Here is a 23023-nt window from a genome sequence, read left to right as displayed (position 1 = left end):
CTTTTTAAAATCAGTGGGAATTATATACCTGCTTCTGTTGGGACTGAATTTAGCATGTGGTATTGGGAACATAATGGGCTTAAGATAAAGTAGGAGAGCTTATTTACGTTCCACCCTTTTGTTAGCTTTCCCATCCAGTGACCAAGTTTTGTTCTGCTACACTGTTTGTAAATTAATGGAAGTTAATGTATAAAGTGTGATTGTTTTGCAAACTGCTGAATGCCAAATTAGAGGAATTTAACTAATTTCCCATTTACAGTGTATCAGCTTAAATCCAATGGTTAAGTTTAGCTCATTGATGAAATTAACACAGACTTCTAAGAGATATATTTATTTATTCTAGGCTGTGCTTTGGGCTCTGACCATTAAAAGACATTAGTAATTATTAGAGAAAGTTTTATTTTATTTTTCTTTCATTACAGACTGAACTCAGAGAAGATTCTGGTCTGTCCTTGAGAATTACAGAGACAGTATTGAGAAGTGTGGAAACAGATTTAAATTTTGTGCAGGAATATGAGGAATCTGAAGAAAATCTTTCTATTCCCGTGATTGCAGTGTCTGCATCTACTATTTCTCAAAAACTGTCAGCTGAGAAAGTACCTGAAAATCTTACTAGGAAATCCTCAGAAGATGAAGGCACAATTATGGACTCACAAAGTATTATTTCTATAGCTCTAGAGAGAGAAACAAAGCAGGAAAATAGTCATGCCAAAGAAGAAATAGAAGATCTGAAACCAGCAGGCATGTTGTCAAAGGGGTCTGACCTTTCAGGTTTAGAAAAGTATCCAGTAATACAAATACAGGTATCTCTGCTTGCAATATTATATAGACTGTTTCAGTACATCAGCATCAATGGTGAATTTATTTAAAGTGCTCCAAACCTAGGTCTTGATAGTTCTCTCAAACATTACCACTTAAGTGATTATTCTCTTTAAAATTCAAATGAATTTCTGGTTATGACTGTTCTGAGATGTACATTGCGGCCCTTCATAATGACTCATCCATCCTCCTCTCCACAGAGTGTTGAGTCTGTATGTATTTGTCAAATAGTTTTTTAAAATAAATAGTTTCCATCTTCCTTTCAAAGGGAGTTACAACTTGAGGCTATGGTAGGGGCATTGTTTCTCAAGTGGTCTGAGGACCCACTCTGAGAAAACTTCCCTTACTCCTCATGGAAACAGGACTACTGGCATTGATGGGAGTCCCTCTCTCAGTTCGAATTAGCTGTCTTAACTAGACCTGCTAAATGGGACCCTGGAAGATTGATAACGGCAACTTCAATCTTCTCTGTAGTGTAAACAAACCCACAATTACTGACTTGCAAGTTGCCATTCTCTTACAACAAAACTTCAGAAACAGACTGCAAGGAGAAACTTCAGAGCTGGAATGCATAATGCAAATTTGACAACCTCAGAAGAGGTTTAAATAGAAACATGGAATGTCTTTCTTATTACAACAGGAAATTTGCCCTGCAGGTATCTTCACCTTCTCATCACTGTTAGAGGTGAGCCATATCCACTCTAATTAGTACTAATGTCACACTCCCATCTCTGCATCCTTTTCTTTTTTCTTTTCTCCTCGTCTGAAGAAGTGAGTTATGCCTGAATATATTTTTTAAAGTGCCACTGTACTCGTTGTTTTTGCCGAAACAGACTAACGCAGTGTAATGGGGTTGGCTCTCACCTCCCACAAGTGTCCCCGTTTGGCCAAGTGCAGGTTAGGGATGTACGGTGTAGTTGATTAATCGATAAGCAAAAGCACACATTATAGTGGAGCTGGGTAAAATATGGCCTGGAGACCAGATCCGGCCCGTGGGCCACCTTGCTCGGACCCTCAGGCACACAGTTGCCACAGGTTTAAAACACAGTCTGGCAGCTCTCTGCTCTGGAGGGAAGGTTTCATGTGATTTCCCATCCACACCCAATCCTCAGCTCCTATTGGCCAGAAACAACCGGCCAACAGGAATTGACCCCAACTGGAAACAACCAGCCAGTAGGAGCTGAGAGATTGGGATGGGGGCAGCACAAGCTGAGAGCCAAATGGAGAGAGCAGCCTGCAGTTCTAAGTGATCTGGAGCTGCAGCCGGCAGGGACCCCAGCCTGCCTTGGGGATGCTGCAGGGAATCTGGCTTAGGTAATCGCCTCCCAGCCACAGCCTGCCTCTGGCACCCCTGCCCCTCACACACACCAACTCTCTCCCCCAGGTCACCATCCAATTTTCTGACCCAGGTCATAACTCCCTCCTAGGCTCCAGACCACTTCCTATACCCCTTCCCCAGGCCAGCATCCTCTCCTGCACCCAAACTCCCTCTCAGACCTCACACCATCTCCTGCACCCCAATCCCTCCCCCCGCCCCTCCGGACAGGGGCTGCTGCCACCCCACACTGTTGCTTCTGTATCAGAGGCAGCAGCGTGGAGCTGGCTTTTAAACTAGCTCCCCTCATAAACCAGCTCCCACCTGGCGCCCTGCGCGCTGCTGTCTCTGATACCGAGGCAGCAGTGTGGAGTGGCATGAGGCTCCTCAGGAGTGGGGCCGGAGCGCGCTGGCTGCCGGCCACATCCCCAGGGACTATAGAATAGTTGAGTAACTGATAAGAATTTATGAGGTTAATCGATTATTCAGTTAACCAGTATTTAATATCTCTAGTGCAGGTTCCTACACAGCCTCAGTTTTAAAAGCCTGGTGGCTATTCAGCCCTCTGGCAGGGTCATACACTGTGCCATCACAAACCAGTCCCAGGGTACACCTTTAACACAGACCCATTCTGGTACCCCCTGTAGAGTGTCTCTTAATTCAATGTCATGCCCTTGGTTCTGAACAAGAGTGGTGCCTCCAGGGCTTCAACTCCTAGAGACAAGTCCTTGGCTCTTTCCTCAGGGCTTTACCTTCAAGCCCATTAATCTCTTAACAGTCTCTCCTCTGAGAGCTGTCCCAGTTCTGCCAGCCAGTCACCCATGACCTTCTCCCTTCTAGGTCTGGGCTGCAACTGAGCTACCATTAGTTCCACAGCTCCTGTTATATAGTCTCTCCTGGCCCCTGATTGTCTGGTTTCCTCCTAGCCACCTGGAGGACTTCTCTATGGCTTTAGGGCCCAGCCCCATTTTACATTGCTACCCCTTTGATATCCCATGAAGACAGTCCAGTATATATTCCTTTTTTCAGGTTAGCTTATGTCACTTGGGAAAAACGATTTAAGCTAAACAAACAAAAAATCTATTTTAGCAGAATACGTGTGTTCAAACAAGCAGTTATACCTGTATGACTTTATCAGTATAAATGATAAAACTTTCCCTTGTTGTCCTATTAATAAGTAGTTACAGTGGAGAGGCATGCTGCTTTTCCGGAAGGGGAGCTGCGATATACTCTGAGCCAAATTTTCACCTACTCCTTCAGTTACAGTAATAACTAGCAGACTTACCTGTTGTTGTCCACGTCCTGAAGGGCAGGGGACTGGTGGTATGGGGGGATGCAGGAGTCAGGGCAGGCACATTGGGGATGTGGTGGGGAGTGCAGGAGGCTGGAGATGGGAGGATGCTAGAGTGAGGGTTGGAGTGTGAGGAGAGGCTTAGGGTGGGGAGGTCACAGAATCATAGAGCTGGAAGAGACCTCAGAAGGTCATCTAGTCCAGCCCCCTGCTCTAGGCAGGATCAATCCCAACTAAATCAACCCGGCCAGGGCTTTGTCAAGCCAAGACTTAAACACCTCTAGGGATGGAGACTCCACTACTTCCCTAGGTAACCCATTCCAGTGCTTCACCACTTTCCTAATGATATAGTTTTTCCTAATATCCAACCTGGACCTCTCCCACCGCAACTTGAGACCATTGCTCCTTGTTCTGCCATCTGTCACTACTGAGAACAGCCTTTCTCCATCCTCTTTGGATCCTCCCTTCAGGAAGTTGAAGGCTATCAAATCCCCCCTCACTCTTTGCTTCTGCAGACTAAACAGACCCAAATTCCTCAGCCTCTCCTCATAGGTCATATGCTCCAGCCCCCTAATCATTTTGGTTGCCCTCCGCTGGACCCTCTCCAATGTGTCCACATCCTTCCTATAGTGGGGGGCCCAGAACTGGACACAGTACTCCAGATGTGGCCTCACCAGAGCCGAATAAAGGGGAATAATGACATCTCTGGATCTGCTGGCAATGCTCCTCCTAATGCACCCTAATATGCCATTGGCCTTCTTGGCTACAAGGGCACACTGTTGACTCATATCCAGCTTCTTATCCACTGTAACCCCCAGGTCCTTTTCTGCAGAACTACTACTTAGCTGGTTGGTCCCCAGCCTGTAACAATGCTTGGGATTCTTCCATCCCAAGTGAATGACTCAGCACTTGTCCTTGTTGAACCTCATCAGATTTCTTGTGGCCCATTCCTCCAATTTGTCTAAGTCACTCTGGACCCTATCTCTGCCCTCAAGCGTATCTACCTCTCCCCCTAGCTTAGTGTCATCTGCAAACTTGCTGAGGGTGCAATCTATCCCCTCATCCAGATCATTAATAAAGATATTGAACAAAACCAGTCCTGGAACTGAATCTTGGGGCACTCCACTAGAAACCGACTGCCATCCTGACATCGAGCCGTTGATCACTACCCTCTGGGCCCAGCCTTCTAGCCATCTTTCTATCCATCTTACCGTCCATTTATCCAATCCACATTCCCTTAACTTGCTGGCAAGAACATTGTGGGGAGACCATATCAAAAGCCTTGCTAAAGTCAAGGTATATCACATCCACTGACTTTCCCATGTCCACAGATCCAGTTACCTCATCATAGAAGCTAATCAGATTGGTCAGGCATGACTTGCCCTTTGTGAATCCATGCTGACTATTCCTAATCATTTTCCTCTCATCCAAGTGCCTCAAAATGGATTCCTTAAGGATCCCTTCCATGATTTTTCCAGGAACTGAGGTAAGACTGACCGGCCTATCGTTGCCTGGATCGTCCTTCTTCCCATTTTTGAAGATGGGCACTACATTTGCCTTTTTCCAATCATCTGGGATTTCTCCCGATCTCCACGACTTTTCAAAGATAATGGCCAAAGGCTCCTCAATGACATTTGCCAACTCTCTCAGTACCCTCAGATGCATTAAGTCCGGACCCATGGATTTGTGTACATTTAGCTTTTCTAAATAGTTGCTAACCTGTTTTTTACCTCCCTAGTCATCTGTCCAAGTTTCCACTTTTTGTAAGCTTCCTTTTTGTGCTTAAGTTCACCAAGGTCCCATCTAGCACAGGCCTTTTCTCTCCCTCCAGTGCTCCCTAGTCCCCAGGGCATGTTTTCTCCCTCCAGTCCTGATGTCTGATTTGTGCTCATTTATCCTTTTTCAAGAGACTGTCCAATTTGGCCAATATACATGGCAGGGGGCATTGCTTAGGAATGGTAACACTCATAAACCTGCAGGGGAACATTTTAACCTACCTGGACTCTCAATCATGGATTTAAAAGTAGCCATTCTTCTGCAAAGGAATTTTACTACCTAATTACAGAGAGAGATTGCTGAACTAGAATTCATTTCAGTTACCTTGGCCTTGAATAAAGTTATTAATTTGTTAATACAGGCAGTCCCCGGGTTACGTACAAGATAGGGACTGTAGGTTTGTTCTTAAGTTGAATTTGTATGTAAGTCGGAACTGGTACATATTGTAGGGGAAACTCTAGCCAAACATTTTTTTTAGTTTTGGATAGCATAGGGAAAGGTTAACTCCCCTCTAGTGTTTGTTTTGCTGTCTGTTCCCCTGTTCAGAAGATTTCACATCTATTTCTGTCCCTGTGACAAACTCAGGACTAAAGGAGTAACTCATCAAATACCAAACAGCTCTGCACCATGCTTTGAGCTAATAGCTTTATTTCCACACACCACCCAGGGTTCTAGGAGGAGGGTCCTTTTTTTGCTAACACAATGAGGCCAGCACTTTGTTTGTTTTGGTGGAGTCTTTGTTTGCCCAGGGAGCCCAGCATGTATAGGGGGAGGAGGGGCGGAGAGGCTGCTTTGGTCTGCTGTTCGGCAGCCTGTTGCTCAGGGGAGGGGGCAGCCTGTTGCTGGCAGGGGGGGAGGGGGGAGGCGTGCAGGATGCGAGGCTGCGGGGGGGGGGCAGCGGGCGTGGGGAGGCACTTTTCCTCTGCCCGGCAGCTCTGCGGGATCCCTGTCCCTGTGTCCAGCTGCTGCAGGCAGAGGCCAGTTGGAGCCAGCCAAAGAGGAGGAGGAGGTGGATTCTAGGACCCAGGTGAGCGAGCCCCGGGGACGCTGCTGCGCTCCGGGAGCCCGGCATGTATAGAGGGGAGGAGGGGCAGAGAGGCTGCTTTTGTCTGTTCTGCAGCCTGTTGCTCAGGGGAGGGGGCAGCCTGTTGCTGGCAGGGGGTGGGGGGAGGCAGCGGGCGTGGGGAGGCACTTTTCCTCTGCCCGGCAGCTCTGTGGGACCCCAGTCGGAGCCGGCCCGAGGAGGAGGAGGCTCCTAGGACCCAGGAGTGCGAGCCCCGGGAATGCTGCTGCGCATGTGCGGGAGTTGCTTCACCCCGTTCGTATCTAGGGATCCGACGTAAGTCGGATCCACGTAAGTCGGGGACTGCCTGTACACTACAAAGCCAATTTTCCCTGCCTTTGACATGTAAATTTTCACATCAAAAGCTACAAATTAATTAGCTTCTAACCCACTTAATTAGCTTCATTTACACGGTTTTTACAATTGACAACTGCTTTTGCTGTTTTATATATCTTGGATTCTGCTATTTCCATATATCTGACGAAGTGGGTCATGAAAACTCCAATAAATCTGTTAGTCTATAAGGTGCCACAGGACTCCTCATATTTTAAAATAACTTATTTGAAATAAGTTATTTCAAAATAATTTCCTAGTGTAAACATACCCTATTGTGCCACAGGACCAAATTTTTTTTTTTAAGTTACAGACTAATTACCATTCTGAGATTTTTTATATTTGGGGGAGCGGGGGGGAGGGGGTTATCCAGTACATTTTCCTGAAGAAATAGCACTAAACATGGTCGAGTATAGTGCTAAAGGCACAGAAAAGGGAGCCAAACAATCCAGAATTTTAATCTCAGCTCTATCACTAACTCTCTAGGTGGCTTTGGAAAATTATTTAGGCCAAATTTTTAAGTATTGGTGCACAATATCAAGGTTTTAAACAAATATGTAGACTTTTTTTTAAACTGCTCTGATTTTCACAGCGGCTTATGACCCATAGCTTCTATTGGAAGTAACAGTAGTTGCCTCTGAAGGTCTAGACTCTTTTTAAGTGAATAAGAATTTAAGTGGTCAACTTTGGGCTCTAAAGTTTGAAAATGTTAATATTAATCTGTGTTTGTTTCACTGTTAGGCATTTATTTTCATTTTACAACCTCACAGAAATGTTATTTGGATTAATACTGAAATTTCTCATTACATATTTTTTCTTGCTTATGTTTGTTTAATTAGTCTTGAATAATTGTTCTGAGGAAATTAAATAGGTATGCTGCTGTAATATAAGAAACTATGTTAATTAATCCACCCTGAAAATATTTTCTTAATCAGTTTGTGTTTTATGTTACAGTACCAGCAACCTATTCTTAGTGGAGACAAGTTTGAACCTTTTTTGAGAAATATAAGTAGAATGCAATCAAATACACAGAATGAAAAGGAAGATGATCAAGAAGTCCCTATTTTCACTCTTCTGGAAAGCAAATTTTCATGTGTAGAGATTAAAGAAGACCAAGATCCACCTTTCAAGGCATCTTCAGCAATTGCAGAGAGTAGTTCAGATGTTAATTTAAGCAAGAATGGTCAGCACCTATCCATATTAAAACTTATAGAATCAAAGATGGAATTAGAGGAGGGTGGAATTAATGGTGAAGAAGAAGAGTCCCCAGCACTGGCTATAAGAACAGATTTGCCTGAGAAATGGCAAGAGGAGAGACTTTCAGAAACAGAAATAGTACGTCTAAACTCTTTTTTAAGTAACACTCTTGAAGACTTTCTTATAGATAGACTTATAAACATAATAATGTTAAAATCTGTTTTAAGCAAAAATCTGGAAGTGTTTATTGCAGAGAAACTTTCAGAATTAGGTATAGTCACAGAGGTAGAATTAGGAGAAGAATTCCAGAACCTACAGAGGATCACAGATGGCTCACCAGTTTTTTTAGAGAGAGATTTACTGACAAAAAGAAAAGATACCTTCAAGAAAATGCTTTCAGAAGCAGAAATAATAAATTTAAAATCTGTTTTGAGTAAAAACCTGCAAGATCGTCTGATAGAGAGATTTTCTGAAACAGGAATAATCACCAATTCAGAGTTAGGAAAGCAGCACCAGTATCTGTCATTACAGGAAAATAAAGATAGATCACCATTGGTTTTGATGACTGATTTAGCTGAGAAAATGCATGACAGTTGTGAGCAGAGGCTTTCAGAAATGGAAATAAGTCTTAAATCTGTTGTAACCCAAAATGTGCAAGATCTTCCCATAGCAAGCCCTTTAGAAACAAGGCTAACTGAAGAGAAAAAGTTACTAAAGGAACACCAGAACTTTTCTTTCTCAAGCACTGAGAAGAGACAACCAAAGTCTGATGCAGAGTTATTGAAGAAGAGGAATGATAAATCCAGGGGAAAATGTTCAGAACCTGAAATAATAATAAAATATCTAAGTCAAAACTTACAGAACAATGGCACAAAGAGACATTCACAAACAGCAATAAACACAAAGATGGAGTTAGAAAAAGAGCACCAAAACCACTCATTACCGATCACCAAAGTCAGATTGCCAATGACTATAGAGACAAACTCACCTACAATAGGACAAGATCATCACAAGCAGGGTGTTTCACAACAACAAATAAATCTAAAATCTGCTTCAGACAAAACTCTCCAAGATTCTCTTATAGAAAGACTTTTGGAAACAGAAATAATGAGTTTAAAGGATTTTTTAAACAAATGTCTCCATGATCATCTCCTAGAGAAACTCTCAGAAACAGGATTAATTATGGAAGAAGAGTTAGAGACAGTACATCAGAACTATTCCTTGATGAACATTCTGGAACGACATCCAGGGGCATTGGAGACAGAATTACATAATGTAAGTCAAGTTAATTTTGGTAAGAGTCTCACTAAACCACATATAATAAAAGGAGAACCTGTTTTAAGTGGACCTATACAGGACTTCCTTCTTGAGGTACTCTCAGAAACAGAAATAAGGAATCTAAAGTCATTTTTAAGCAAAAAGATCCAAGATCATCTTGTAGAACGACTCTCTGAAATAGGGTTGATCACAGAGGAAGAATTAAGAAAGATACACAAGGATTTGTTTGTGCTGAGAGCTAATGAAAGACTGTCAAGGGATGTGGAGTCAGATTTACACAAGGAAGAACAAAATCTAAGTCTAAAATCTGTTTTAACCAAAAACCTTAAAGATAGACTTTCAGAAACAAAACTGCTACAGTTGAAATCCCTTTTAAGCAAAATACTGAAAGAAGGTCATAGAAACAAACTTTCTGAAACAGAAATAAAAAGTCTAAAATCTATTTTAAGCAACAACATGCAAGATCTTCCTATGGAATGTATTTCAGAAACTGGGTTAATAAATGAGAGGGAATTAGAGGGAGTATGCCAGAATCTGTTTTTGCAGAATGCTAAAGGAAAACCACTGATAGTTACTGATACAGATATACTTCAGAAGGGGCAGTTTCATTCTAAGCAGAGCTCTGATAAATTCACTGTAATAAATGAAAAGCCTATTTTAAGAAAAGAAAAGTTAGAACTTCCTGTAGAGAATGTTCCAGAGCAAGTAACATGTGTGGTGCCTAATCTAATCAATGAAGCCCAAACCAACAGTGTAATACACCTACCTCAAAATAATACTTTAGAAAGAGAGAGTCAAGACCCACAAAGTTGTTTTGATAAAACAGAAGTAGCACATTCACAGACATGTTTCGACAAATCATTAAAAGCAAAGTTCCCGAATGAGAATTTGAAGGGAACACTTGAAACAACAGGGTCTCCTTCCTTAAATGCCCATGATATTGCTATCCAAACAGAACTTAAGGAATATCTCTGTAAACCAACACTATCCTTTCCTGTAAACCCTCAAACATTTATCTTTGTACATTCAGGATCTGAGGAAGAAACTAAGTCACCAGATAAGTCTCATGAGAAGTCAAAAGGGAAAAAAAAACGTGCTAAGCGTTCTAAGAAGCATGCAGCATCACGTTACCCACCACAGGGACAAGTATTAATGTGCACACAGTTTAAAAAGGAAAAACAAATTGGTTTGAATAACTGTAAGGAGATCTTAAAAGAAAAACAAAGAAAACATTCTGAACCACCATCTCCAAGATCATGTGTTTCAGGAGCCAAGAAGGATTCAAAACACTCCACACACTCAAACATTTTGAAAAAGGAAAGCCTGACACAGAAAGCTGAACAAGAAAGAGAGGATGGAAGACCAAAGAAATCACTTAACAAGTCTATTAAGATACCAACAGCCACAGTGTCTGAACTGCAGCTACAGCACTCTGCAAAAGCATTGCAAGAAAAATCATATGTGAGTAGTTTCCATTTGATTCAGTGTGCATATGGAAATAGCCCTTTAAGAATGATATTTTTCTCTGTTTTCCATCTCATGAGTGTCTCATGTATTTGGTTTTCTACTTCACTTTCTAAATATCTGGAGACAGAACAGTTAGAACAGTGTCTCTTCATAAAAGGGTAGAACAGTGTCTCTTCATAAAAGGGTAGCTTCTAAGTAGGCATGGCCAACACTGAATCCTTGTTACCACTCAGTCCTACTTGCCCCTTCCCCCCAAAAATGTGTTTGTAATGTAACCCAAATAAGTAAGAAAAACCAAAACTAAATACCTCCCACTTCTTCACCCTCTGGCTGCTGAGGCATTCAAAAAAACCTCAATATTTAAATTTTTCTGGCATGTTAGTGAAATAATTGTGAATAACCGTAAATAGTGTATTAAGTTTATAGAGAGTAAATAGACTGGGGTGGGCAAGAGACTGCTAGCGGGCTGGATGCAGCCTGCCAGGCCACTGGATCCGGCCTGCGGCTGGTCCCTGGGATCCTCCAGCACAGTGCAGTGGCTTTGAATGAAGCTGCTTCATTCTGGGAGGGAGGGAGAGGGGCTTAGTGCTCTGTCCTGCATCTCAGCAAAATCACTCAGTTCCATTGTCTAGTTTTTCACCAATAGAGACAGAGAGATTTTGCTGGCAGCCGGGGCTTCCAATGAAGCCTCCTCCCCCAGAGCAGAGCCATGTGGAGCAGCTTGCTACTGCAGCCTTCAGGGTCCTGCAGGGCTGCTGAGTGGCCGCTGCTAAGGTAAGGGCCTCCCAGCCAGAGCCTGCCTCTGGCACACGCACCCCAACTACAGGCAGTCCCCGACTTACGCGGATCCGACTTACGTCGGATCCGCACTTACGAACAGAGCTTTCTCGCCCCGGAAGTCGGGGCGAGAAAGCCCCGTTCGTAAGCTGCTCCGGTGCCCCTGGTCTGCTGGAGACCGTCTCCAGCAGACCAGGGGCACCGGGCGGGTTCCCGCGCTTCTGAGGCTTTGCCAGAGCAAAGCCTCAGAAGCGCGGGAACCGCTGCTGCTGCCCCTTGAGACCCGGTGCCTGTGGTCTGCTGGGGACGGTCCCCAGCAGACCACAGGCACCCGGACTGAAGCCGCAGCCGCGGGGGGTCCCGCGCCTCTGAGGCTTTGCCAGAGCAAAGCCTCAGAGGCGCGGGGAACCGCGGCTGCTGCCGCTCCAGTCTGGGTGCCTGTGCTCTGCTGGGGACGGTCCCCAGCAGACCACAGGCACCCTGACTGAAGCCGCAGCCGCGGGGGGGTCCCGCGCCTCTGAGGCTTTGCCAGAGCAAAGCCTCAGAGGCGCGGGGAACCGCCGCTGCTGCCGCTTTGACTGAAGCAGCAGCAGCGGCGGTTCCCCGCGCCTCTGAGGCTTTGCTCTGGCAAAGCCTCAGAGGCGCGGGACCCCCCCGCGGCTGCGGCTTCAGTCAGGGTGCCTGTGGTCTGCTGGGGACCGTCCCCAGCAGACCACAGGCACCCAGACTGGAGCGGCAGCAGCGGCGGTTCCCCGCGCCTCTGAGGCTTTGCTCTGGCAAAGCCTCAGAGGCGTGGGACCTCCCCGCGGCTGCGGCTTCAGTCCGGGTGCCTGTGGTCTGCTGGGGGCCGTCCCCAGCAGACCACAGGCACCCAGACTGAAGCCGCAGCCATGGCGGGGTCCCTGCCTCTGAGGCTTTGCCAGAGCAAAGCCTCAGAGGCGCGGCACCCCGCTGCCGCTGCGGCTCTGCTCCCCGTGTCCCTGGTCTGCTGGGGGGGGGGCGCAGCTAGTGTGCTCCCCCCCCCCAGCAGACCAGGCTTTTGTTTTGGACTCTGGGGCAGAGCAGCTGGGGCGCTGCCGATTGGTCCTGCAGCGCCCGTGGGCACTACTGGACCAACCCGGCAGCACCCCAGCTGCTCTGCCCCAGGTCCTGATTCAGCTGCTGCTGGTCAGTTTCAGCAGCGGCTGAATCAGGACGTCTGGGGCAGAGCAGATGGGGTGCTGCTGGGTTGGTCCAGTAGCACCCCAGCTGCTCTGCCCCAGGCGTCCCCAAGTCAGCTTCTGCTGAAACTGACCAGCGCTGACTATAGGAAGCCCGAGGCAGAGTTGCTCTGCCCCGGGCTTCCTGGAATCAGCTGCTGATCAGTTTCAGCAGCAGCTGACTTGGGGACGCCTGGGGTTCTTAAGTTGATTCTGTATGTAAGTCAGAACTGGCGGTCAGTTTCAGCAGTGTCTGAATCTGGACGCCAGTTCCGACTTACATACAGATTCAACTTAAGAACAAACCTACAGTCCCTATCTTGTACGTAACCCGGGGACTGCCTGTACCTGCCTCAGGCAGCCACCTAAACCCTGTTTACCCCTTTCCCCCAGGTCACAGCTCCCTCCCTGCCCCTCCACTAGAGCTCCTCCCTCAGGCTAGAATCCTCTCCTGCACCATACCCCCTCCTGGACTCTGCACCCTAATCCACTGCCCCAGATCACAGACCCATCCTTCACCCAACTCTCTCTCACACTCCACACCCCCTCCTGCACCCAGTCTCATATCGCAAGCTCCCTTCTCCATCCAACCACTGTCCCAGACCTCAAACCTCCTTGGTAGAAATGCAGCCCTTGACCACTTGCCAAAATCTTGCAGTGACCCCCCATTAAAAAGTATTGCCCATCCCTGATGTAGTCTCTAGCCTGCATTTGCAGAGGGGGAATAGAGAGGGTGTGGGTTTTTTATAATTTTTGGGTTGCCTCAGGCACTGAAAAACATCTAAGAATTTGGAATTTTTCTCACTATATTCTCTACTTCCAATGGACATGAACAAGGATTATGCCCCATTGTAGGGTATATGACCAATGACTGTAATATCTGCCAGTCCTTCTCTGATAGAGACTAGAAGCACCAAAGGCAATCTATTTAAAAAACTTTGGAGGTGAGAGTATGGATGACTTTTTTCAAGGTTTCACATGCACATGTACTGTGACTTGTAAGTGTCCCTCAGTCCTTCAGCTTCAGACTGACAGGGAGCTGTCTCGTTGTAAAAGCTCCCTTTACCTAGGAAAGTGAGGAATATTCTCTTGAATTTGTTTGCTGGAATTGACTTTAATGGAACTGGCCAGGTGAGTAAAGTATGAAGGATTGAGACGTGTTGTATTAAATTAGATGGAATATACGTATATGAGATACTGTCCAGTATTAAACAGTGTTAAACAGGATTCATGCTTGGGTACGCAGACATTTTAGACTGCATGGTACCATGGCAAAAAAACCATTAAAAATCTTTTAAAACCTTTTTATATAGACACAAAGGGAGAAACAGGTAAAAACCATTTGAAATTTAAAGTATTTTAACAACATTTCTTGTTCCCTCTCCTTATAGCTGAAAAGAGTTTTAGAAGGTCCTCCACCCTATGTTTGAGAGTCTTTTAGATGATATTAAGGATGGAAAAATCGGTTCTTTTGGGTAAAAGATTTTAGTTGAGATAGGCTGGAGCTGCTGCTGCTAAGTCTGATCCCATTTTATTTCAGGTGGTATTTGGGATTTAGCTGGAGCTAGTAGGGATGGATGTTTCTGTGTCCTTCTCTCCTTATCTGGTCAGAACATCTCTCAGGATTAGGATGATGAAGGTCTGGTGTCCCAAAAGGTGGGGGAGGGGCACAGGGGGCAGGCATGATGGTGAAACTCATTTCACTAGATTTAATCTGTTTTTCTATCTTCCCATCCAAAAGCCTCTTTCTTTAAGGACTCATAAAGGGAGTGATGGATGGAATATCAATCCCGCCTTATTATGTCCACCAATGAGGCCTAATCTTTGACATACTAATTTGGTTAATTAATTTTGAGATCCACATTTTCTGTTTTTACCAAGCATGATTTTAACGCAATCCTTAAATTGTATCAATGTGTTTTTTTTGTTTGGAATTATTTTTTTATGGATTTTTTTGCAGTGTTTGTAACCTTCATTATTAAAAGCAATTTAACTTACTATTTATTAACACTTGTTATAGGTTATTGTAACAGGCTATGAACTTTTATATACTTTTTACAATTAAGCTTACAATTAGTGTATTTTAGGCCCAATTATTAGAATAGCCCTCAATACTGATTCAGTCAAAACTCCCAGGGTATGTCTACACTACAAAGTTAATTCGAACTAACGGACGTTAGTTTGAATTAACTTTGATAGGCGCTACAATAGCACTATGCTACTTCGAACTTAATTCGAACTAGCAGAGCGCTTAGTTCGAACAAGGTAAACCTCGTTGTAAGAGGACTAAGCCTAGTTCGAACTTACTAGTTCGAATTAAGGGGTGTGTAGCCACTTAATTCGAACTAGTGGGAGGCTAGCCCTCCCCAGCTTTCCCTGGTGGCCACTCTGGCCAACACCAGGGAAACTCTATTGCCCCCCTCCCGGCCCCGGACCCCTTAAAGGGGCACGGGTTGGCTACGATGCCCGTGCCAGGTGCAAGCCTGCCAGCACCCAGCTAGCAGACCCTGCACCTGGCACGGCTCGAGCCAGCCACCCGATGCCCCCCAGCCCTTCCCCTCTTCCCGGGACCAGGCTGGCGGCTCCCGGGAGCTTGCCCAGGACCGCAAGAGGTGGGTATCCGCCTGGTCTAGTGCAGACATCGTGGACCTTGTCCACGACCTCCGCACTAGGCACAGGAAAGTGGCCGTCTAGGGCAGGAGAGCTGTCAGCCTGGCCACCCAGGAGCAGGTGTGCATGAAAATCAAGGTGGTCCACTGAGACCCCTGACCCTGAGCCCTGAGCTTACAATGGCCGCACTGGGTCAGACCAAAGGTCCATCTAGCCCAGTAGCCTGTCTGCTGACAGCGGCCAACCCTAGGGATCCTGGAGGGGATGGACCGAAGACAGTGACCAAGCCATTTGTCTCGTGCCATCCCTCTCCAGCCTTCCACAAACTTTGGGCAGGGACACCACTCCTACCCCCTGGCTAATACCACTCCATGGACCCAACCTCCATCACTTTATCTCACTTCTCTTTAAACTCTGTTCTATTTCTAGCCTTCACAGCCTCCTGCAGCAAGGAGTTCCACAGGTTGACTCTTTGCTTTGTGAAGAACAACTTTCTGTTACTAGTTTGAAGCCTGCTACCCATTCCTTTCCTTTGGTGTCCTCTAGTCCTTCTATTATGGGAACTAATGAAGAACTTTTCTTGATGCACCCTCTCCACCCCACTCATGCTTTTATAGACCTCTATCCTATCCCCCCTCATTCTCCTCTTTTCTAAACTGAAAAGTCCCAGTCTCTTTAGCCTCTCTTCATATGGGACCTCTTCCAAACCTCTGATCACTGTAATTGCCCTCCCCTCTCCCACCCTCTCTCTTCCCCTCTCCCTCCTCCTTTTCCCAGTCTCTCCGAGTTTTGTTCAATAAAGAGAGATTCTATTTTTGACCACACGTTTTCTTTATTTTGTACATCAGGAAGGGGGGCTAGGGAAGGGTAAGTGGAAGGAGGTGAGGGAGGAATGGGGTATGAGCCCCCGATGGGGAGGACTGGGCTGGCTCTGCGGGCTTCTGGGGGTGGAAGCTCTCCTGCAGCCCCCCAATTGCCCCCTCTCCTCAGATGGCAGCCTGCGGCAAGTGCAGCCGGTCTGATGGCCAAGTGCTGTGATGTGCCCAGTGTGGGCACTCAGGGCACTCCAAGCCAGGACTGCTTTGCAAGCGGGAAACCCCTGAGAACTATCTGTCCGGGGTGGGGGTCGGGTCCCTTTAAGCATAGCCCTCGGCTAGCCTGAGCCAGCAGCTCCACGCTCTAAGTCCTCATCTGATGCCCTTCCGGCACTGCTTCCGGCCATCCTTAACCCCGGTTCAGGGTCCACTTAATGTGGACATGCTAGTTCGAATTAGCAAAATGCTAATTCAAACTAGTTTTTTAGTCTGGATCCGTTAGTTCGAATCCGTCTAGGTTAGTTCGAATTAGTGCTGTAGTGTAGACATACCCCCACTGATTTGTGGACATTTGCTCTAAGGTAGGAAAAACTTTAGATATTTATGGTTGCTTATGGTTACATTGGAAAAACATAAGTGAATAGCTGAGAGTTACTGTGTCTTTGTGAAAGGTAAAACTGAAATCTGCCTGGTATAACTGAGAGGCGAATTTGACTATTATATCTGTTAGTTACCTTCTATCTAGATCAATGGAAAATGAAATGTTTGGCTGAGGACAAATATAGCCCACTGTATTAAAAACAAATACTTGGATGTCTGTATGAAATGTAGTAGGTTATTATTACCAAGTCTATTTCAGACATTTGGGCCTTCTCTTTCTATGTCTACATTTTTGTGTATTTTTTTATAATTATCTGTTTTTATTATTGTTTGGTTATATTTATAATATCTGTGCAGATACTCACTACTGAAGAAGGCATTGTGATGGAAAAAAGAAGTTATTGACTTCCTGCAGTAATGATGGTTCTTCATGTATACCTGTGGGTGTTCCACTGTAGATGTGCAAAATATCCACTAACATGTGGTGTGACTTGATCACCTCTTGTAGTGGTATCTGCAAGTGTCGGTCACTGTTTCTGTGTCAAGTCCTGGTACAGTTGGAAGTCATCTGCCATAGATGATGGAGGGGGGATATCACTGTCTCATCTGGCAATGTTGATGAGAAAATGGACTTGAGGAGTAACTTCCTCCATAATTCCTCCTGTCCTTCCCTTGCCTTTTTAGGGGGTTCAGATGCGCTCAGGTTTCTGTTAGGCAACACTAGTACTACAAGAGGCCTGTTACCTTGGAGACTGCCAAGGATCTCAGTGTGGCCATTGCAAGGGTGGAGAGGAACCTGGTGGTTAGCACCATGGATGTCCAAACCCAGGAGGATGTGGATCAGAAGGATGATGTGACTGAAGTCCATAGTGAAATTGGGCACTGTTCAACAGATGAGAAGAGCAGTGAGAGACCATGTCCTTTTTCTCCCTTTCTGACTTGGAATACAAAAAGGGCACTGCGTGGTAAAATGTCATTGGCAAGTCAAAGGCTCTGAGTGAACTCAGTACTAGGGCTCTCATAGACTCATAGACTTTAAGGTCAGAAGGGACCATTATGATCATCTAGTCTGACCCCCTGCACAGTGCAGGCCACAAAATCTCACCCACCCCTCCTAGAATAATCCTCTTACCTATATCTCAGATATTGAAGCCATCAAATACTTTGAAGACCCCAAGATGCAGAGAATCCTCCAGCTGTGATCTGTACCCCATGCTACAGAGGAAGGCGAAAAACCTCCAGGGCCTCTGCCAATCTACCCTGGAGGAAAATTCCTTCCCGACCCCAAATATGGCGATCAGCTAAACCCTGAGCATGTGGGCAAGATTCATCATCCAGACACCCAGAAAGTTCTCTATAGTAACTCCTATCGTCCCTCCATTGACCTATTTCCCACTGATAATGGTCAATTAGGGTACGTCTGCACTGCATCCCTAGTTCGAACTAGGGATGCAAATGGAGACGACCGAAGTAGTTAATGAAGCGGGGATTTAAATATCCCGCACTCCATTAACATGATCTCGCCGGCGCGCTAGTTCGAATCACGGCTGATTCGAGCCAGGAAGTGCGCGCCGGGACGCGTTAGTTCGGACTAAAGCCCTTAGTCCGAACTAATGTTACTCCTCATTTTTTGAGGAGTAACATTAGTTCGGACTAAGGGCTTTAGTCCGAACTCACGCGTCCCGGCGCTCACTTCCTGGTTCGAATCAGCCGTGATTCGAAGTAGCGCGCCGACGAGATCATGTTAATGGAGCGTGGGATATTTAAATCCCCGCTTCATTAACTACTTCGGTCGTCTCCATTTGCATCCTTAGTTCGAACTAGGGATGCAGTGTAGACATACCTTTAGTTACCAAGATCATGTTATCTCATCAAACCATCCCCTTCAGAAACCCATCTAGTTTAATCTTGAAACCAGATAGATCTTTTGCCCCCACTACTTCCCTTGGAAGGCCGTTCCAGAACCTCACTCCTCTAATGGTTAGAAACCTTCGTCTAATCTCAAGTCTAAACTTCCTACTAGCCAGCTTATATCCATTTGTTCTTGTGTCCACATAGGTATTAAACTTAAATAATTCCTCTCCCTCCCTGGTATTTATCCCTCTAATATATTTAAAAAGTGCAATCATGTCCCCCCTCAGTCTTCTTTTGGTTAAAGTAAACAAGCCAAGCTCCTTGAGTCTCCTTTCATAAGACAGGTTTTCCATTCCTCAGATCATCCTAGTGGCCCTTCTTTGTACCTGTTCCAGTTTGAATTCATCCTTCTTAAACATGGGAGACCAGAACTGCACACAGTATTCCAAATGGGGTCTCACTACTGAGCAGAGCCCATATGTCAGATGCCAAAAGATCTGTTGTGCAGTGGAAGTCTGGCTAAGATGAAGGCATCTGTCAGTACCAGTAGTGGTTGTCGGTGTCAAGAGGCCTATACCAGCAGGGTGGTGATGTGGACCTGATAGTATGATCTGTCAGTGCCTGATGTATCACAGGCAGTACCAACGTCTGTATCAGTGGACCCTTCCTTGGGCCAGATTTTCTGTGTTTTTTTTATTCCCTGATGGTACTGGTGTTTCCTGGCCTGTAACCATTGGGTTCTTGGGCACCCAGACATGGTCTAAGAATCAGATTTAGATGGTTTTGGTGCTGTCAGTATTGATTATACTGAGCCAGACACAGTGTTTGGCTCAATGGGGGCTCACTATGGGAACTCATGGACCTTTTCTTAGAGATCTTATATGAGTGACTTGTGGGAATCTCCTTGAGCTCACCTCCCTTGGAATTAGAGGGTTATGGTGAGGTCTGTTGTGACTCAGCTGGTTGAAGGACTGACTCTTCAAGTAGGAATTTGAGCCTCAATTCTGTCCTTTTTGGATCTGGACTTTACATGTTGACACAAACTACTGCGGGATGTGTTTCTCTTAGGCACCAATAGCACTGACAGCATCCATTGGTCACTTGGATAGATTCCTTGTAAATGAGGCACTTTTTGAAGACCAGGAAGTTGGGGTGCCCTGTCCAAGGGGTTTCCCCGCAACATGAGGTTGACAAAAGAACAAAGTATTTTTCTTTCTCTTTTATTTGAGGGGACACACGCCTACAGTAGAGCATCCATAGTGACACTACTTGAAGAAACAGCATTCTCTGAATTTGGATTGATTTCTTATCATTTGTACTTTGAGTGCCTGATTTACACCTTTGTTTGGTTTTATTTCAGTTTGGATTTTTCAGTTCATGTTGATGGTTCAGAATGCTTTCATTTATGTATAATGTGACAGGATCGGTTCCACTCCTGGGTCTCAGACCCGTGTTCAGTCTACAATCTCCAGTCTAGATACTGCAGCACAGGTTTTGCTTACCCCTTTCAGCGTTTTAAGTGGAGGGTTGTCCCTTGGCAAAATTGCTGTCAGGACAGATGCTTCTGGCCGGCTTGGGCTGGGTTACCAGTCCTCCCCAGTTACCAGCTGGACTCTCTGCTTGGGGAAGGGAGACCAAACACTCCCTGTTGGAGCTCCTGACCTTCCCCCTCTTGGCAATGCTGCCATTCTCTTTGTCAGTGTCCCCCATTCTAACCTTATCTGTTGTAATTCTGCTACACCCTCCCACAAAGAGAACGCTTTAAAGAGGTCCTGTGGCTGGCTGAAGTCAGCTCAGCTAGCCCTTATTTGCTTTAGAGCCACTCAACTACCCCTAATTAACCAGGGCAGTTACTATTTCAGAGCTGCCTTTCTCCCCCTTTTGATCAAGCTCTCTAACCTGCCCTGTCACAATAAACATCCTTTTTATTGGCAATATGAGATCACTTTTATTAAGTTTATCTGTTGAATGTTGCCTGATGTCTATATTATTTAAGTTTTACGGCTCAAATCAGTTTATTAATTAGATGTTTTTACCTTAATATTTAGAATTATGCAGATAAAAAAGAATTAGACATGGAAATGTTTAGGCATCTTGAAAAAGCAGTAGAAAGAGCTCTGTGTGATTTAGGAAAGGTTCCAGAAGTCAGCATGAGCCAGCCATTACTCTCTGCTGCAAGACCACACACTGCTCCAATTATTTGCAGTCCAACTAAAGAGACCCACAGAGTACAACCTGCAAGTTCTTACACAACTTCACTTGATTCTTCTGACACTGATGATCCAGGAAATGCTACAAGTTCAGAAAGTGATATTCTAGAAAGTCAAGCACAGCAAGTAGAAAAAGCTTCTGAAAAGTGGGCAGAGTTTTGTAAGATTGTCCAAAGAATATTACATCAGAACTTGAGACCCCAAAAGGATGGCTAATTAACTTAACCACAGATAATTGATATGGCTAAGAAAAGTCTTATATAGGGGATGTTTCATCTTCTAACCTTTTCCCCCCACTGTAATGATTAATTAAATGTTCTTGCCGTATATTATTTGACTGTGTGTATTCTGTTATTAACCGGTATTAAAGATGCTACTTCTTCAAATATCTGTTGCTATGTATGCTCCACCATAAGGTGTGTCCATGTCTGTGCACTCTTGACTGAAAACTGTAAACAGTGGCCACAAGCCTATGCTTACACATATTGGGGCATATAGGGAGTTCTGGATCTGCCACAACCATTGTTCTTCTTTGGGTAGTCCCCGTCGGTGCTCCACTTCTGGCGTTGGGCTGGTCCCGGCGCCGTAAATTGGAGCTTGCCAGAGCTGTGTTCAGCCGGACCGCGCGTGCGCGAAACAGTTTCGCGCCTTTCATCTGCCGTGCACGGTCTGGCACCCAATTTCCTCTCATCCGCCTTGGGTCACACACGGAGCTCCCCCTTTCTCCTCAGACAGTTACCTGAGTGGAAGTTTAGAAACATTTAGATAATATTTCTTTAGCTGTATATATCCCGTTTTCTTGTTAGCTCTTGGTTGCAGGCTCTTTGTTTAAAAACAAAAACCTGAAACATCAAACAAACAGAAGGAAGAGAGACATTTCTTCTCATTTACACGCTGTTTTCTCTCTGTTACTGTTGCTATTCAACTTAGTAGTTTCACTGTTTAAAAAAAAAACCCGTCAGAGTCAAACGCGGCGGCACACAGGAGGCGCAAACTCACACTCCTCCCCCGGTTTTAAAAAATGTTCCACGTGCAGGGAGCCAATGCCGGTGTCCGACGGGCACTCTGCTTGTGTCCGTTGCCTGGGGGAGGCACATATTCCCCAAAAGTGCACACATTGTGCCAGGCTAACGACGAGAGCGCGTAAGGAGCGGGAGAGACGCTTAAAGGAGATCCTGTTTAGTAAGGCTCTCATGCCTGCCAATGTAACAGGCTCCTCTGCCTCGGACCCCACGCCAGAAAAGCGGAGAGCTCCTCCCCAGCTGTGCTGTCTCCTAAAAGGAAGACAGCCTCTCCTGCTCATTCCCTGCCAATTGCTCCGCAATCGCGGGTGAGCGCAGGTGATAAGCCGGGTACCTCGGGCTCGAGGATGACCCGTGCACCTACTTCAAAAAAGCCGGCCGGCCCTTCCTGGTCCCGGCAGCCCTTGACACCACAGCCTACAGCAGAGCTTCTTAAAGGGCCAGTTACAACGGCACCGAGAAGCTTCGTACCGACCTCTGAGATCCCTGCAGTCACTCCTCCTCACAAGGAGCTGTCCTCAGCACCTGCACCAGAGGAGCATGCTGCCGCCCAGGTGCCTCCTTCATTGCAGACAGCTGATCACTCTGCATGCTCAGAGCAGCTTCCACCAACCTCTACTAAAGCAGCAGCTAAACGAAATGTCCAGGAGGTCTCTCTCTCTCCCTCCCCAGTTTTCTCTCCGGAACCATCCCCTCACCCTTCTACTTCTGCACATCATACAAGGGCTCAGAGGGAATATCATGGGCGAAGCGTGCCATCTCGCCACCATTATTATAGGGAGCGCAGCTGCTCACACCACAGATGCTCTAGATCTCGTTCTCCATCAAGACACTCACGCTCGCCGATCTGTTCACCACGGAACGATTACTATGTCAAGCATAGCAGTGTTAGGTCTTCTAGACATTCGTCGCCTGCAGGCTCTGATCGACATTATATGCATTATCATAGACCTTACTACACTGAATCATTTCATCACAGTCACTCTTGATCTCACTGCAGATCACCTTGTTCCTGTCAGTCGATCAGTCCACGCTCCGTACATTCAGAGCTTCAGAAGCAGTCTCCGCTTTGGGATACGCTACCTCCACGTTCTCCGGTCCCTCGATCACAAATGTCAGACCTTGAGGAAGGGCAACTCTCAGAAACCGACTCAGACATTTCTCCTAATGCCTGCTCGTCCGTGCTCTCAAGGGATGAACCGGTGACTCTGGTGGAGACGACACCTCCTGACGACCTCAAGGAATTCCAAGATCTCTTTAAACGTGTTGCGCAATCCCTGGAGGTACAACTTACTGAGGCCCAGGTGAAACAACATAAGCTGTTCAAGAATTTACACCCTAAACAGCAGCAAAGGATTGTCCTCCCGATAGACGACGCTATCATGGAGGTAGCAGAG

At 45.9% G+C, this 23023-nt stretch overlaps 1 protein-coding gene across 3 annotated transcripts in view; it reads left to right on the top strand.

Moving 5' to 3' along the window:
* CATSPERT (catsper channel auxiliary subunit tau) overlaps positions 1-20931 on the top strand; it is a 70351-nt gene extending 49420 nt beyond the window's left edge. For all 3 annotated transcript variants that reach the window (XM_075933885.1, XM_075933884.1, XM_075933886.1), the window contains exons 13-15: positions 423-803; positions 7552-10533; positions 20443-20931. In XM_075933885.1, the coding sequence (XP_075790000.1) occupies positions 423-803; positions 7552-10533; positions 20443-20820 (3741 nt within the window). In that variant the 3' untranslated portion in view covers positions 20821-20931. The remainder of the gene's footprint in view (positions 1-422; positions 804-7551; positions 10534-20442) is intronic.
* The last annotated feature ends 2092 nt before the right edge of the window (positions 20932-23023 follow it).

This window comes from Pelodiscus sinensis, chromosome 7 (genome assembly GCF_049634645.1).
Source record: "Pelodiscus sinensis isolate JC-2024 chromosome 7, ASM4963464v1, whole genome shotgun sequence".
Lineage (NCBI taxonomy): Eukaryota > Metazoa > Chordata > Testudines > Trionychidae > Pelodiscus > Pelodiscus sinensis.
The sequence above is the reverse complement of the archived record's forward strand: the minus strand, read 5'-3'. Positions and strand labels throughout refer to the sequence as shown.